The sequence below is a fragment of the Eretmochelys imbricata genome, chromosome 21, assembly GCF_965152235.1.
Source record: "Eretmochelys imbricata isolate rEreImb1 chromosome 21, rEreImb1.hap1, whole genome shotgun sequence".
Lineage (NCBI taxonomy): Eukaryota > Metazoa > Chordata > Testudines > Cheloniidae > Eretmochelys > Eretmochelys imbricata.
The window spans coordinates 5,299,489-5,317,305 of record NC_135592.1 but is presented as its reverse complement, the minus strand read 5'-3'; the positions used below and the strand labels follow the sequence as shown (position 1 = coordinate 5,317,305).

At 45.8% G+C, this 17,817-nt stretch overlaps 1 protein-coding gene across 6 annotated transcripts in view; it reads left to right on the top strand.

The window, feature by feature from the left end:
- Positions 1-1,554: 1,554 nt before the first annotated feature.
- Positions 1,555-17,817, top strand: part of LOC144278258 (complement receptor type 1-like) — a 37,779-nt gene continuing 21,516 nt past the window's right edge. For 4 of the 6 annotated variants that reach the window (XM_077839497.1, XM_077839498.1, XM_077839494.1 and 1 more), the window contains exons 1-8: positions 1,555-1,713; positions 6,459-6,647; positions 9,356-9,544; positions 11,097-11,196; positions 13,397-13,479; positions 14,518-14,712; positions 17,014-17,073; positions 17,552-17,662. In XM_077839497.1, coding sequence (XP_077695623.1) covers positions 1,632-1,713; positions 6,459-6,647; positions 9,356-9,544; positions 11,097-11,196; positions 13,397-13,479; positions 14,518-14,712; positions 17,014-17,073; positions 17,552-17,662 — 1,009 coding nt within the window. In that variant the 5' untranslated portion in view covers positions 1,555-1,631. The remainder of the gene's footprint in view (positions 1,714-6,458; positions 6,648-9,355; positions 9,545-11,096; positions 11,197-13,396; positions 13,480-14,517; positions 14,713-17,013; positions 17,074-17,551; positions 17,663-17,817) is intronic. The other 2 variants (XM_077839495.1, XM_077839500.1) reach the window with 2 other exon arrangements.

The following is a 17,817-nucleotide window of genomic DNA, read 5'->3' as shown; positions in this document are numbered from 1 at the left end:
AGGGACAACAGAACTATCTCTGGACTGCTGAGAAAAGTTTTTTTTCAAGGGAGGAGGGGAAATCGGGGAGTAGGAGTGTCTTGGGTTTACCCTGAAGAAGTAACCAAGGCTGATAAAAGCCAAAGTGTAACCCAAGCGTGCCTGGCAGGTTGTGACTTGCACGAAGGAAGGCTGTTCGTGGATGGCCCAGGTGGGAGCTACTTCCACAATGCATTGTAAGGCATCCTAGGTTGCAGGACAGGGGTGACACAGCCCTCAGTGGTCTGGATTGCACCTCGCCATGTCACATGTATTTGGAATCACACATGGGTGGCTCAGAAGCCAGTCACTGCACTGAGAGGCAAGTGCCATAGAGAAGGATAACTGTGAGAAGCTAATTGTGTATAAAGCTTTCCTGGAGCAGCTTCGCTCCCCTGAGTACCCTTCCTGGGCTTGGCAAGCCAGGTCTGACAGGTGTGACAGAATGGTGGTGGTGACGGACATTTGAGGAAGAATCTTAGGATGATAAAGGCTTTCCTAGAGATATGGGTGGAGTTCAGCCCAGAGCAGCGACGAGAAACAGGACCTCAGACTGTAAACTTTGTGGGACAAAGACCAGGCCTCTTAGTCAGCTAGGAACCACTATGTGTTTTCAGTGCTATAAAACATTTTCCTCAATTGCAGTGACTCACGGTTTATATTGATTTTACAGAGAATCGTTAAAAAAAAACAACTAAGAAAAACTTTAGCCAAGTCCTGGAGCCTTAATTGAGTACTTACTCGGTCCCTCTTTAAACACCCCTTTCAGTCAGTGACTCTTGCCAGAACGTCAGGACATGTGTCCTACTGTGTTGGATCAGAAACTAAATATAGCAGTGTGGAATGGACCAGGTATATGCATTATGGGACTGTTTCCTCTTCCTTCCCCCCACCCCTCTCAATCCTGAGACTGTGCGAGAAATGCATCATGCCTGATGGTTGAGTTTATATCAAAGAAAGAGGAAGTTGTTTTTGGTCTAATGTAATAACTGTGATGTACAGCTTCTTCACAAAAGGAAAAAAAGTGAACAGAGTTAGGTTAGTACAACCAATGGGGTTTTATATCTTTTGAAAGAAACAGCTCGGGCCAGTGTAGGAACCCTGCTCCTGGCAGCAGCACCGGGGCCGGCTGTTGCACTCAGGGATACAGACTGGAAGGGAGACGGGTGGAGGGCTTTAAATGTTTCAATTTTACACCCTAATGCACAAAAGCAACCGAGGGTTAGATGTGGTGGGTGGTTCCCTGAGCAGCTGCCCCTCCGTGTAATGTGCCCACGGCTGCACCCACAAAGACACACGTGCAGAGGGGCGAGCTGGCCCCCTGCCTCCGGGGACACAGGCTCAATGCTGATCCCTGCGGGGGGGGGAACCAATAACTCAGGGCCCAGCGCAGCCTCTTCTCCCCTGCCCCTGACCCCAGCGCTTGCTCTCCGGATTGCACTGGGGTACAAAGCAGTGACACGAGCCCCGCCCCCACTCCTCAGGCCCCGCCCCATCCCTCCTGGCCACGCCCCTGCTCCCAGCCCCCGCTGTCCTTCCAGCTCCGAGCCCGACGGTGCTGGGGGAGCCGGAGCGAGCGGTCGCGCCCCTGAGCCTCCGCTGCCGGCCCCGCCATGGTCTCGGCTCCGCGCTGCCGGCCCGGCGCCCGGGGGCTCCTGGCGCTGCTGATGCTCCTGCCCCTGCCCGGGGCTCGTGGTGAGTCGCGGTGGCCCCAGCAGCGGGCGGTGCCCCGGGCTGCGCGGGGCCGGCGGGCGGGGACCTGCTGCTGCCCCGCACTGGCTGTGCCGGGTGCGGAGCTGGAGGCAGCCAGCCCCGCCCGAGGGGGCACCTAGCGCCACTGGCTGCCGGGCTAGTCGGGGCCCCCTGGGCAGCGAGCGGGCGCCGGACAGCCGGGGCCGGGGCTCCCGATGGGAGCGGGCGGCTCAGCGGGCTTGGCCTGTCGGTGCGGGCGTTCCCGCTGCCAGAGACCCACTCGGGGATTTCTCTGCACACCCCCTGAATTGCCCCGCCCCCCGCATTCTTGTGAACTAGTTACATGCAGTGTTGCTAGTTTAGTGAGTGTTTGGAAATTTGAATGGAAATCGAAATATTAATACACACTTTAAAAGCACATAAAGTGTATGATAAAATATGTGCATCTGAAGAAGTATAATAGATTTGAGACGTATGAACATAGACTAGCTTCCTTTTACAGGTGTTGGGTTTTTTTTTAAGACCGTGTCAGTGCATTCGCTTCGGTGATGTTGGCCAACCTAATAATTTCAAATGATGATTTGTAAGTAAAGTCTCAATGAGCTCTCCCTGACAGCTAGTGGTGAGCTAGGGGCTGGGGGAAAGGCTTCAGGACCAGATTGTATTTACACTCACACCTAATCTACCTAGGTATCCAGCAAACAGAGCTGTGTTGCCCAAGTGATAGATTTTGGCTGGGGTTGGGTTACAAATCACTTGGGGGGGGAGGGGTGTAATGAAATGTTGTTGTTCTTATTGTATGAGTAAAGGGCAGTAGAACTGTACTTAGCCTGTGCTGGTTGAGGGCAAAGAGAGGGGGTGGGGACAGGTGTTTTGCTTGATGGTCCGCCTGAGTCACAAGTATGATTTAACCTGCCCTCTCCACTGTTTAAAGACAGAGCTTGTTAGGCTCCATAGAGAGTCTTTTGTTTTGTTAAGTGACCACTGGAACTGAAATCAGTGATAATCGGGTCTAAGTGCATAGACAAACTGTGGGACTGTGTTTCTGTGGAAGAGATGGCCCAGTCTGCACTAGCACCAAGGTTCCCCCACTGAGAGCGCAGCTGAAATCACTGAGAGCCGGGTGGAACCTCAAAGAGACCAACTCGCAGAGGTCACAGTGGCAGGTGGCAGCAGAAGGTGACGGTGCAGGGCCATTGGCAACAGAGCAATGGAGTGAACGGTGGCACAAAGAACAACAGTGGCCAGAGCGAACAGGGAGCAGCTGCAGGAATGAGCAAGGTGCCTTCTTCCCCCCGACCTGGGAGGTGAATCATGTGAAAGCACCTATGAACTCTGAGTCCCCACTGACCAAGGACAACACCGGTGAACGTTAATGAGACTGTTAAGAATGCTGGAGACACTACACAGTTCATGCGAACAAACATGGCTGTGGCATCATATTTTCAATTTAAGCAAGAGATACCACACGCTACAAACTGGAAGCCAGTGTTAAGTGCATTGTCACTTGTTCATCCTGAAGTTGAACACTGGTTCTGAACAAGACGAGCAAATGCTCACTATCTTTCTGCAAGAAACTCAACTGACTGGCTAGAAGCATCTGGTGAAAGATTCAACAGTTGAAAAATTGAACCACATTCAAAAAATTTGCATACATGGCTGATGAGTGCACCGACGTAAATGGGCATCAAGTATTAAGACATTGTGTTACATTATCTTGATGTCACTGGTTGGCCAGTAGATGCATTTCAAGATGTTCAAGTTATTGAAGACACATCGGCTGCATCTGTGACCACCCACATCTTAGAAGAGTTAAATGCTTGTCAATTGGACCCCAAGCAGATGGCTGCTTGTGCATTTGATGGAGCTGCAAACTTCTCTGGAAAACATGGTGGAGTACAAGCTTTGCTCAGAGAAAAGTGTAACCCTAATCTCTCCTGTACACACTACAGAGGCCATCTACTCCAACTAGTGCTAGTACGAGCTGCAGACTCTTCAAAAGACATTTAAAAAGCTATAAATTTAATGTCTTCATTATATTCTTTTTTCAGCAAGAGTCCGAAAAGACTGAATATCTTGGAAAATATAGAAGATACACTGGGACTGAAGTTCAAATTAGTCCAACCTGGGAAAACCCTCTGGTTTTCTCATGAGCGATCCTTGGCTGTTGTCTTAAAATTACTCCAGCCGTTATTACTGGCTTTGGAAAGTATCTTCCAAGATGGGATGGATCTAAGTAGTGAGGCTGGTGCATTACTTTTGCTACTATGTTCAGAGAAGACTATTGCCATTCTCTCTCTTGTACGTCTACTGTTGAAACCACTTGGGTCATTTAAATAATGCCATCCAGGCATCTGCTACAACAGTAGTAGATCTTTGTCCAGCTATAGAAGCTACAAATGGATCAATCAGAGAGCTATCCATTGAAAAAGTACTGGAAGACGCAAAGACTTCAGCCCAGAAGTTGACTAATGGAGGCATTTATATTGAATCCTTAAGTGAAGAGGACAATAAGTGTTTAAGTTAACTGAAAAAGTACACGGACTTGATTCTTAAAAATCTACAACAGCAACTTGTAGATTCTACTCAACATCTCCGTAGCTTTTACAGATCCCTGTCCTATAAAACACCAACAGTTGAGTGGAGTGAGGCACTACCAGCAATGGGGCTGCCATGGGATCAGGACAGAATAGAGAATTTGAACACAGAGTGGAATATCATACAACGAATGAATGAAGATTTGACTTCAACTTCTTTTTTTATCATCACTAGTGGCTCGATCTGATCTTTGTGCTGTGTTTCCTGGGATGAAAAAAGTAGGAATTCATCTCTTGCTACTCCAAGTCACAACAGCTGTAGTTGAGCATTCTTTTTCATCATTGAATATAATTTTGTGTTCTGAAAGAAGTCGCCTTCTGCTTGATCACGTGAGTGAACTAATGAGCATATCAATTGAAGAAATGGAAGTACCAGACACACGAGAAGCCACCAAAGATGAACGCATTGCGTTCAAGAAGTTCATTAACAGAGTTGTGCAAAATTATAACAAGAAACCAAGAAGGATGTAGATGTAGTGCTTCATAGAAGGCTTGAGTAGCCAGCTTTAATTTGTGGGATTGATTTTAAAACATGAGTTAAATCTAATAAAATGGTCATGAAACATTTTTTTCAGTTTTTCCTATGGTGCCATACAGCCCACCTTCACCCTCATGGTCTCACCCTTCATCGGCCCTGACCCCCCCCACCCCCCCGAAATTTGAAAAAAAACAAACCCCCATTTCAATTCCTGGGGAAAACACTGGACCCGCTGTGTTTCTGCTGCAGGAGACAAAACAGGGCAATTATAGAGTGGTCCATCCCCTGTTGTGCAGTGCCAGAGTCTGGCAGGCAGAGGTTTAAGGGCACCCAGAGCATGTGATTGCGCCCCTGACCATCTTGGCTAATAGCCATTGATGGACCTGTCCTCCGTGAACTTAACTAATTCTCTTTTCAACTCAGTTATACTTTGGGCTTTCACAACATCATGTTCAATTATGTTAGAAGGGAAGGGAGGAAGAGATATGGGGCAATAGTTGAAGGGATTTGTGGGATCAGAGGATGGCTTTTGAGATTGAGGGAGACAGAGCTTGTTCACATTTGGTTTTCGTGAGATGGCAATGTGTCAGAGGATCTCCTATTGTGAATGGCACTCCAGGCATGTTAACTGGGCCAGATTATCCATCTCTAAAACTGTACTGTAATCCTCGCTGTTCTGTGCAGGAATCGATTATTTACAGTTCAAAGAATTAATTGGTGGTGTGGCTACAAGGGCAATACACCTCATGCACGTGGACATCTCGCACTGTAGAGTCTCAGAAATATTAAGGAAAATGAAATGAGTAAAATTATTTGCATTTTTTCTTGTTTGTCTTAGCTATGTTGTTCAGTGGTACTTTCGCTTGTGTGTAGGAGGCAGAGCTTTGAAATATTTGTAGGAGAGAGAGAAGGAGCAATTCTGGGATTGGACCTGTCTACTTTTAGCCTGTTTTGTCAGATACTAACACTGTAAAAGTCACTCTAGTCATCTTGCGGCATCTTCTGGGAGTAGCCTGATTGTTTATATGATTTTCGGAACAGTCAGATGAGTGAACTGATGATCTTTTCTTTTGCAAAATTCCTTTTTATACAGTGTCTAGGCTGAAAACAATCCCAGGCACCCCTGAACAAAACCCCAAATAAAACTAGTGATTGAAAGGGGGAGAAATGTCCATCCTAGCTCTGAGCATAGGATTCATGATGGTCAAAAGAAGATTTTGTTTAAGGGACGAATCTCTCCAGCTTGACTTGGCCCACTAGCTGGCCCACTTGGAGTGTGGGTGGGAGTTTGAGAGTTGCTTAGGCGGGAGCTAGTCATGCAGTGGGGACTCAGATACTCTGTGCTGCTAATCCAGTCACACTCTGCACCTCCACCATTCTTCTGCAGCGTGGTTGCTCTCCCTAGGCTAATTCCTGTTTCAATAACTTGACCGAGCACAGCAGTGAAGACATGCCTTTAGTTTAAACCCCTGGCTATGTGAAGCTCATCTGTGCTCATAGGCCACTGGAAAACCTGAGGAACCCCCCACAACGGGGCTCACTGACCTGTGGCAGGTCCCTGTAGCATCTAAGGCATGTCAGGATCCTTTTCAACAAAGGCAGCTGGGTGAAATTATTTAAAATCAATATCTTTCCTATTGAAATGAGAGTATGTTCTTATGTTTTTCTGATAGGTCTGTGTGGGACCCTGCCAAGGCTCCGTCGTGCCATCCCCCGTGATACTAGTCGCACAGAGGGCTTCCCCATCAACGCAGAAGTGACATACAAGTGCGTTGATGGCTGTGTTAAAATCCCTGGAAAGTCGGACACTGTAGTTTGCCTTTCAAACTCAGAGTGGTCAAGCATTGGAGAGTTTTGTGATCGTAAGTATTTTATTTTCTCTGGAACAAATTTGCTCGGGCCACCCTTCGCTGAAGGAAATGTCAGACTTTCCCCCACTGAATAGGTCTACTCAAAATTAGCTTTAATAACTAGTTTCAAGTTCCTTGCTGGATCAGTGACAATATACAGTTAACCTGCTTATTCAATAATCTTGTTGCAAAGCAGCCTGGGAACATCCATCAGTGAGACAACTTGTGCTTGGTTCCGAAATGTGCAATTAAGATTGACAGGAATGGGGAGTAATTTTATATTTGAGTTTTAACTTCACAGAAATAGGTGGGGATGCCTCCATCCTCGGGATGCTCATACAGTTTTGCTGCATCACCTGGCATATATGAAATAAAGCTGTTTTAGAAATGATACAGCTGAATAGTACCACTTACATTACTATATTGCATAAAGGTCCTGGCCAATGGTAGCCAGGGGGACAGTGCCTGTGGGTGAGAGCTGCACGGAGCTGTTTCCACGCCTCCGCCTAGGACCCAGACCTGCTGCTGGCCGCTTCCGGGGCAGAGAACGGTTCACAGTGCCAGGATAGGCAGGAAGCCTGCCTTAGCATCCCCGCTGCACCGCTGACAGGGAGCTGCCCCAGATAAGCCTGTGCCCCAATCCCCCTCCCCAGCCCTGAACCCCCCCCAATGGGGGAGGGGGGGTTATTCCTGCACCCCAAACCCCTCATCCCCAGCCAGAGCCCTGCAGCCCTCACCCACGCACCCCAACCCTCTGCCCCAGCCCTAAGCCCCTCGCACACCCCTCATCCCCAGCTCCATTGGAGCGCAGGCATCAACAATTTTCTTAACTGGGTCACCAGAAAAAAAGTTTGAAAACCACTGCCTAAAGAACTCCAAATCCAGATTAACAAGAAGATGCAACAAATGGATGAAACAAATGGGTGAAGGTGGTTGGGAGGGAGGGCAGCCTGTTTTCATGTAGATTAGCTGTGCTTGCAGGGTGGCTGGCCTCGTTTCTGGCTTGTATAAAATAGCAGGGTTTTACAGGCACTACAGGAAAAATAGGGTTTTTTTTAGAGGTCAAAGTAGCGGCTATGGAAGAAAGCCTGGAGGTTCTCTGGAAGTGGCTGAAGAGGCGATGGTTGGGTATGTTGGTAGATCTCAGCTGGTAGTTGACATGACAAGATGAGTCCTTTGGTAGGTAAGGCAGGGCTGTGAGGAGATGTGCTTTGAAAGAGAGGATACAAAGCTTGTTTTTGATATGGTAAAGAAGGGAGTCCTGGTGGAGGGATGCAGAGAATAGGGCTTTACATAATCTGAAAAAAAGACAAGTCCATAGAGAAGATTATAAGGGCCTGGACGAGAGCTGTGGCAATCTGGACTGAGAAAAGCTGGATCTTGGGGAATTTAAGAAGGGAAAATGGCAAGATTTGGATACAGCCGGGACATGGTCAGGCTTGACAAAGCCCTGGCTGGGATGACTTAATTGGGGATTGGTCCTGCTTTGAGCAGGGGGTTGGACTAGATGACCCCTGAGGTCCCTTCCAACCCTGATATTCTATGATTCTATGAGGGTCCATAGAAAGGGCTGAGTCAAAACTAATGCCCAGGTTACAGGCATGAGCAGCTGAGTCGGTGGCGACTGAGGATGTGGAGAAGGAAAGATTTGCAAGGGAACACAAGCTCTGTTTTTGCCATGTGCAGTTTAAGCTACTGGCAGGGAATCCGAACGGGAGTTTTGTGAGTGGTCAATATAACAATCGCATCCAAAGCTGTGAGAGCAGATCGGATCCCGAAGACAGGATGCAGAAGGAAAAGAGGGTGGGCTGAGGAGAAAATCCTGGCAGATTCTTGCTGATGGGGCAGGGGTGGGGGAGAGTTGGAGGATCCACTGAACTAGACCTGAAAGTACGAGATGGAAGAGTCAGGAGAAAAACCGTGAGAGGATGAGTGACAAAAGCCAGTAGATGATGGGATTAAAAGAAGTAGAAATGCTTGATGGTGTCCAAGGCACTAAGAGGTCAAGGAGAATGGGGTGGGGTAGAGGTCCTGGGAATTGTGTGAGACTTCAATAAAGTGGAGAGGATGGACACAGCCCAGGGAAGGTCACAAGGTTCAAGCTGAAGACGACCACCGTGGTTGTAAACAGAATGTTCAGTTAGAATTGGAGATGAGGAGCAGGGGGGAAATCTGTCTTTCTCTTTCTACATGCTTTAATCTACCAATGCCTTTCTCTCTCTTAGCTCCTTCCTTTTCTCTTTTACTCCTTAGTTTGTATCACCCGCTGCTTGGAGCAGCACCCAGTTAACTTTGTCCAAGTTGCTTGCCTCTCTTCCTTAAAAATAATTGTAAAAAAATCTCCCTTCCCCTACCTATTTTGTAAAGCGTCCTGCTCTAATGCTCAGATGCTGTTCCGTGGCTGTACTGTAATAGCTGCTGCTGCCTTTAAATAGGGCTACCAGATAGCAACTCTGAACAAACGGGACGGAGGTGGAGGGTAGTAGGCGCCTACGTAAGAAGAAGTCCCAATAAACGGGACTGTCCCTTTAAGAACAAGACATGTGGTCACGCTACCTCTAAATCATAAACTTTTGGCGAAGGTTTTTTAAAAACGTGTGTGTGTGTATATATATATAAATAGAAAGCTAAAAGTACAATTTTGATGCTCATCTTCATAGCTAAATCTTTCAGACCCTGTATCTTTTTTTTTTTCTTTTTTTTTTTTTTTTTTCGGTTAGATGACTGTGGTGCCCCACCGAGGTTAAAATCTGCTGCCTTAAGTAAGGAAGATGAGAGGAAGAATTACCATCCTAGCAGATCCACTGTGCGTTATGTCTGTCGTCCAGGATATGAGAGGACCGAACTGACACCTGTCATTACTTGTCTTGAGAATTTAACATGGTCAGAAAGCCCTGAGTTTTGTAGAGGTGGGTGTCTTTTTGGTCACTTTTCTCTCTCCATTGAGCGAGTGGCCCTCTGTGAGCAGACAGGAGTGTTTTGTGTTAAACAGGTGTTTCACATTTCAGCACCGGCTTGTCAGTTTTAGTTTGGAGAAACCTTTTTGTCAGGTTTTGATGTTAAATTTAAATGAAACTTTAAATGGAGAGAGAAAGCATAGTGAGTACTTTTGAACAGTAGACAGAGTTTGCAGCAGTTAAGCTTTTCATTGTGCTTCCCAGCAGCAATCGGAAATCACAAATAATGCAGTAAAGTTAATATCCTACTATGGTAAATATCCATTTAAAAATGGTGAGCACAGTATCCCTGGAAACTATATATGAAGGAGAATAATCGTATTATTTTTGTCATTTCCAAAAATTCACACATTTAAAAATTCTAGCCTCGGACACTACTCATTCAGCACACAGTTCAACCAAACGGAATCACCGTATTAAAAAATAAATACAATATTCAATAACTATATGTATGGCAAAGTTGTTCAAATACCAAAATACATAACAAAATTTAAATGACAAATGGCCCACATTGTGAAGAATATCCTAAGTTTTGGCAAAGCTACCTATATTGAGTCTGTATCTGTTGTATTCCCTGCAAAACCCTACGTTAATACAGGATGAGAGGAAGGAGCCAACTGAGTGATCAGCCTTAACCACAGCTCCTTGCATGTATGTGTTATATTCTGTTTGACAAACATGGGCTGTATCTTAATACTGATGTGAATTTCTTGTGCTGTCTTAGATTCAAGTAGTCTGACGTGCCTGATTAGGAACATACTTGATGTATGCAAGAGGCCATATATTTTTATGTGCAAAAATCCTTGTCCACATCAAGGACAGAGATGTTTTCCCAATATACTCATTAGTGCTGTTTGTAGCTTTCTCTGTGGCTCCCTGAATGCAGCATCTCTCTTCTGTTTGGCCTGTGGACATGGTGAATTTTTGAGTGTGTGTTCTTTATGGTAATAAGTGCCTGGCACCAGAGGAAGCGTCACAAATAACTCCCTGTACCAGGTAGGAGGAGTCTCTGCCACTGAAGTTGACAAAGTATATAATTAAACACTTAATGTGGACAATAAGAATATCCAATAAGAATATAAGTAGGGGAAAAAACCCAGACAGGAGAGTGAACTAACTGGACTGTGAGTCTGCCATTGCCACAGTCCACGGGCGGCCAAACTTACTGACCCTTCGAGCCGCATACACATACAACAATCTTCAGACGTTCAAGCGCTGGAGCAGGAGGCGTCTGCTGGGGCTCGGGGCTTCACCCCACTCCTGCTGAAGCCCTGAGATCCCCGCTCTGCTGGGCAGTAGCTCCTAACCCACCACCCTGCCCCAAGGCAGAGGTCCCACCCCCGCAAGTATGGTAGGAGGGCTCCGTGAGCTGCTCTTTAACTGTAAAAGAGCCACATGCGGCTTGCGAGCCACAGTTTGGCCACCCCAGCCATAGTCTCTTCTAAGTATGTTAGAGTTTGTTGCAGCAACATAACGTGCTAATAGTGATCTCGTTCTGTGCTAGGGAAATCTTGTGGTGCTCCAAAAGGACCAGAGCATGGCAGAGCTGTTGATGTAACAAATGTCCTGTATGGTGCAAAAGTCAACATAATTTGTGATGACGGGTGAGTTTTGGGCAACCGGTGCTGAGTAATTCACAGAGCTTAGTTTGGTGTAGAGCTACTGGGGAACAGTGGAAAATTAATAACAGAAATTGCGATCTAATTTAAAAACATAATCTGAGCAAGTGCTACAGATCTGCTGTCCTGGCTTCAGGGCTCTATTTAAAAAGTATAAACTTCAAGCTGAATTTGGCCAGGTGTGGATTATGATCCCTCAGTCCTCCAGTTGAAAGATTAAGTTGGGAGGAAGCAGGTGCAGCTACGGTATCATGGGGTGTGCTTCAATTTGTTCAAGCTGCTGTTGGAAAAAACTACCATAATATGTGATTGGATTCTAGTTTCATTGGATTGTGCGGGTACTTTCTGGACATCAGAGTAATTCAGCAGGGAAGCACATGGCATGAGCATGGATGTCTTCGTTTTAATTAATATATCCTTTTGTTTTTCACTGTGTCACCCATTTTGGTGGTATGTGCAGGCAACAAGGTTTAGATCCCTGTGCCGGGATTAGAATGATTGGGAGGGGCTGGTTATGGAATAAATTGCCTAGGGAAGTTGTGGAATCTCTGTCATCGGAGATTTTTAAGAGCAGGTTAGACAAACGTCTGTCCGGGATGGTCTGGAAAATACTTAGTCCTGCCTGAGTGCAGGAGACTGGACTAGAAAACCTCTCGAGGTTCCTTCCAGTCCTATGATTCTCTGTCTTCAAACCCCACAGCGATTGGGAGACAAAGAGAATGCCTTTTCCTGTAGCTGAGCTATCGGCCTACTTCTCAGGTGATGTAATACCAACTAGCTGTTATCAGGTATCAAATCACTTTACAAAGGAGGGCAGTATTGTTTACCCCATTTTACAGATGGGGAAACTGAAGCGCAGAGGGGAAGTGACTTCCCAAGGTCACCCACAGGCCAGAGGCAGAAATGAGAATGGAATCCAAGTTTCCCGAGTCCCAGTCCGGTGGTTTTTCCTCTAGGCAATACTGCATCTGAGTTGTACCCACAAGAATGTCCGAGCCATTGTTGTGATACTTCACATTTTCCTGTGCAGAAGCGTACAGGAGCTGCACATCTTGGAATTGTGTCCGCCAACGAAAACTTTGGGTTTAAGTGGGCTGATGAGGTTTGGACACTGAGACGTTCAGGTTTGGAAAGAGTGGCAGCAGCGGGACAGCCCTTGGGCAGCTGTCTTCTCGCCCTGTTGTTTCTGCCAGCAAAAGAGGCCTTTGCATGTAATGTTCTAAGGTGGAAGAAAAGCAGTAGCCACCTGGCCACAAATGATGTTCATGTCTATCCCTGTTAGCCCCTGCCGTTTCAGCAGACTGGTGAAAGACCCTGCAGAAACCAGCTTTACTAGGGGCACCTCTCATCTGTTTCTCTAAACCTCTTTCCCAAATAAATAAGGCCACGACCTTTAGTCTGTAGTGTTAAAAGAAGTAGTGAAGGTAAGTGACTGCATTGCCAGTATGCAGTACCGTACTTCCTGTGCAAGCATTAGCTAGCGCTCTGGCTAAGTGGGTCTTGGGTGTGGACTGTTGGCAACTCTTTGGTAGAAGAGCAGAGTTAAAATAGGAAGAGGAATGATGGCACTAAACAGGCTGAGCTACTGACTTCCAGAGTGACAGAGATACCCTTTGAGTACCTTTCTCCCCGTTTAGCTGGGGCTGTAATCAAAGGGGTAGAATGACAAAAGCACACATCCGGAACACTGTTCTGCAGATTGGAACGAGGGAGATGTGACGCAGCCTCTTACTCTGCAAGCGCAAACCTCTTTGACATGCAAACACTTTAACAGTCTGGAAAATTACTAATTTCTTTAGTGTTTTTCAAATTCTAGAACGTACCTAGGGACTTCTTCCACCTTCTGGAGATGTAAGAAATAAGCATTAAAAATGTGGAGAAAAGACACTTACTTGTTGTTTCCCTTTGCTTTAAGGTTTAACAAAGGTATTGCCCAGTAATTCCCAAGCATGTAGCTAGTATAGACTTTGAGGGGAAGGATTTCACCTGCTCACATGGTCTCTGCAGTCTTCAAGCCACCTATTTGCTTGTTCTACATTGACTTTAACCAATCAGCATTCCTTGGTCCTAGGGATCATGTTAGTACTTACAGCAGGAATGACCCTACAGGTCCAGAATTTTGGAAGAGGGGTTATTACAGGAGTAATTAGATAGTTAGGTAAGAAGCTTTTTCTCTTTTCTTTAGGTTCAGATTACGTGGGCGGACTTTCATCCAGTGTTTGTGGAAGGGAGATCAAGTTGAATGGAGTCCACTTCCAACTTGCCAAGGTCAGGCTATTTTTATGGATTTAAGAAGGACTCATGATTGGAACTGTTGCAGAGTAACCATTACAGAGCTCACAGAGCTTTCATGTGTGTTTCATATTCACTCGATGTCGATTGTCGATCATATATATATATTTTTGGGAGCGGGGAAATCAGATGAAAGTGTAGGAGGATCCATTGTGTTGCTGTTGCCTTCTGTGGAAGCCACACTTCAAACAAACAAAAAAACCCCGCAGCCCTCTCTATCCGTACAGAGCACTCCCCTTGAGATTGCTGTCTGGTGTATAGATTCCAACCCAACTAACGACCTCATCACAACTGAACCCTGAACACGGGGATGGTGGAGTTGGATTGGTTTCTCATTCCTCCCCAAATAATCTCTGCTGCTTTTGAAGTCTTTCATCCAACTTTTTTTTATTTAGTGTAATTCCTCCCTGTTAATTATTCTCTTCCCTTCGCCTCAAAACCAACCAACCAACCAACCCTGGGACTCCACACTCAAAATCTCAGGCTATTTCAGAGTGAAATCCAGTATTTAAACTTCTTCTTCCCAATTTATTTGCTTTAACTATTTTGTCCTTTTGGACACTACCTGGGGATCTGTCAACCAGGCTATCGCCGTCTGGTCTAGAACCAGCTGCAGTTAGAAGGAAAGTCATAATTTAAGCTTTCAGCTTCTGGAACATTGTAGAAGCGCAACTATTGTCTTTCAAGGATGTCAATCAAAGAGCCAAGCTCCTTATATATAATGTGGGAGAGGGATGTGGTCTGACAAGGCTGTTATCCAGGATTTGTTTAATGGAGCCAAAATCTTCTAGCTGAACGGATGTTGGGAGTGGAGAAAAGTTTGAAAGCGGAAAGCCTTGTAAATCTAAGGAAGGTAATGCCTTGCATTTTGTTAAAACACAGTACTAATTACACTCTCAAAAGGTTAAATTCCTCCCCAAAAGGGGAAAAAATTGTAAACAAGTGTTTACTTTACAGTTCGCCTCTAACTGAAATGTGCATTAATATTCATGATGCCATTCTCTTTTCCTTCAGCGATTACTTGTTCTCCTCCTCCTAATATTGCCAATGGGACACACAATGGCAGCAACATGGAAATCTTTCACTATAACTCATTGGTAACTTACAAATGTGACCCTAATTTCTCACTTATTGGAGAGGCCTCCATTCACTGTACAACTAAAGATAACATCAATGGAGTCTGGAATGGGTCTGCCCCTGAATGCAAAGGTGACTGCCTGTTTTTTTTGTCTTCCTCTTGTTCTACTTTCTCCCACCAGAAAAAACAATATTTTGGTTGCTAGGCAAACCCATAAACATGAGGAAATTGAGTTAGGCGTTAATCCTCTAAAGATATAACTTGTGGGAAACCTGGTTGCTGTGGGAAACGTAATCCTGAAGAAATGGCTGTCGCTTCACGTACACCAAAGAAGGAAAAATTAAGATCTCATGGGTAACCTTAATTCTGTGACTTCCTACCTTCTGAGTGCTCTACAATTTTAATAACTTGTTTCTGCTGTGGGTTTTATGTAACTTGTGGGCTTTTTAAAAAGAACAAAGACGTGTATGTGGAAGTAATGTCCCATCCTCTACCTCCATGTGTCATTGAGGTTCGACTCTTGGGCCTAAGGTACTGCAGCATCGACCTCTGAAGTTCTTTAACTTGAATTATAATAGGTGGCAGCAGGAGTAAATTGTTATTTGGACCAACCGCTAGAGGAGGATGCACAGCACACTAAAACAATGGATTATATCTGCACAAATAGCCTCATTGCGTACACTGCATAGCCAAATATTTAGATTTGGCAAATTCTTTCGGTTAGCCTAAGTGGATGAGACTTGGGTCTGCCAGATTAGAGATCTGCGTTCTCTTCCTCGCTTATGTAACTTTCATTCAGGGAGGATGGGTTGCTCAGTGCGAACTTGGGTTTTGAAGGGCACAGGATTGTTAACAGCAGTCCGTAGAAATAATGAGAGTTGAACTCATCATCTCAATATCTTAATTAATGATCTGGAGGATGGGGTGGATTGCACCCTCAGCAAGTTTACAGATAACACTAAACTGGGAGGAGAGGTAAATACGCTGGAGGGTAGGGATAGGATACAGAGGGCCCTAGACAAATTGGAGGATTGGGCCAAAAGAAATCTGATGAGGTTCCACAAGGACAAGTGCAGAGTCCTGCATTTAGGACGGAAGAATCCAATGCACCGCTACAGACTAGGGACCGAATGGCTAGGCAGCAGTTCTGCAGAAAAGGACCTAGGGGTTACAGTGGACGAGAAGCTGGATATGAGTCAACAGTGTGCCCTTGTTGTCAAGAAGGCCAGTGGCATTTTGGGATGTAAAAGTAGGGGCATTGCCAGCAGATCGAGGGACGTGATCGTTCCCCTCTATTCGACATTGGTGAGTCCTCATCTGGAGTACTGTGTCCAGTTTTGAGCCCCACGCTACAAGAAGGATGTGGAAAAATTAAAGAGAGAGCAGCAGAGGGCAACAAAAATGATTAGGGGACTGGAACACATGACTTATGAGGAGAGGCTGAGGGAACTGGGATTGTTTAGTCTACAGAAGAGAAGAATGAGGGGGGATTTGATAGCTGCTTTCAACTACCTGAAAGGGGGTTCCAAAGAGGATGGATCTAGACTATTCTCAGTGGTAGCGGATGACAGGACAAGGAGTAATGGTCTCAAGTTGCAGTGGGGGAGATTTAGGTTGGATATTAGGAAAAACTTTTTCACTAGGAGGGTGGTGAAACACTGGAATGCGTTACCGAGGGAGGTGGTGGAATCTCCTTCCTTAGAAGTTTTTAAGGTCAGGCTTGACAAAGCCCTGGCTGGGATGATTTAATTGGGGATCGGTCCTGCTTTGAGCAGGGGGTTGGACTAGATGACCTCCTGAGGTCCCTTCCAACCCTGATATCTATGATTCTATGATCTTCTCATTCCCAACGCAATGCACCTTCTCTTAGGCCAAAGGATATTTTGACTTGAGGGATGGAGATGCATAGTTCTGAGTAACATATGGCAATACCTTGCAGCAATGCTCCGTGAGAACAGCATGTTCAGGGGCTTTAGAAGTCACTCTAGGAAGTTTTGATGAGTAAAACTGAAGGGAAATGAGTGATATTGGCAGTTTGTAACTCACGTTGGCAGCAAGAGGCACCACATTGAGCCTTTCCCATCCCTGCTGCAAACCACGGAACTGTTAGAGCTCTTAAAAAAGAAAAAAAGAGAGAGAGAGAGAGAACGTTTGTAAAGGGAAGTTGTAGGCAGCTCAATGTAGGGGTTGCTATGGGCTTCCCCTAGAATATATGAAAGGGATCCCAGCAGCAGTCTGCACGGTAGCCCAACTGATAGTACATGGGCTCTCGCTGTGACAACGTGTAAGTGGGGTAAGAATGTCTTGTCTCTAAAGCTGCAGCTCTAAACCTAAATATTGGTTTGGCAAGTTCCTGGCTCTGAGTGGCCAGCTGGTGATGGGAGACTAATATAATGTTCATAACTGCTTTTTCCCTCTTCTTTTTGCCTTAGTCATCATAATTACCCAGGACAAACCCACAACTGTCCCTCCCGAAGGAGCAGAAGGAGCTGGTACTTCCTTCGATAAATTGGAAGAACTTGGATTTGCTAAATGTCTAGAATTTTGGATTCAAAATGTGGCCCACTTGGAGTGTGGGTGGGAGCCTGAGAGTTGCTTAGGCGGGAGCTAGTCATGGAGTGGGGACTCAGCTACTCTGTGCTGCTAATCCAGTCACACTCTGCACCTCCACCATTCTTCTGCAGCGTGGTTGCTCTCCCTAGGCTAATTCCTGTTTCAATAACTTGACCTAGCACAGCAGTGAAGACATGCCTTTAGTTTAAACCCCTGGCTGTGTGTAGCTCATCTGTGCTCATAGGCCACTGGAAAACCTGAGGAACCCCCCACAACGGGGCTCACTGACTTGTGGCAGGTCCCTGTAGCATCTAAGGCATGTCAGGATCCTTTTCAACAAAGGCAGCTGGGTGAAATTATTTAAAATCAATATCTTTCCTATTGAAATGAGAGTATGTTCTTATGTTTTTCTGATAGGTCTGTGTGGGACCCTGCCCAGGCGCCGTCGTTCCATCCCCCGTGATACTAATCACACAGAGGGCTTCCCTATCAACGCAGAAATGACAAACATTGCAGAGGTTTGTGATCGTAAGTATTTTATTTTTTCTGGAACAAATTTGCTCGGATCACCCTTCGCTGAAAGAAATGTCAGACTTTCCCCCACTGAATAGGTCTACTCAAAATTAGCTTTAATAACTAGTTTCAAGTTCCTTGCTGGATCAGTGACAATATACAGTTAACCT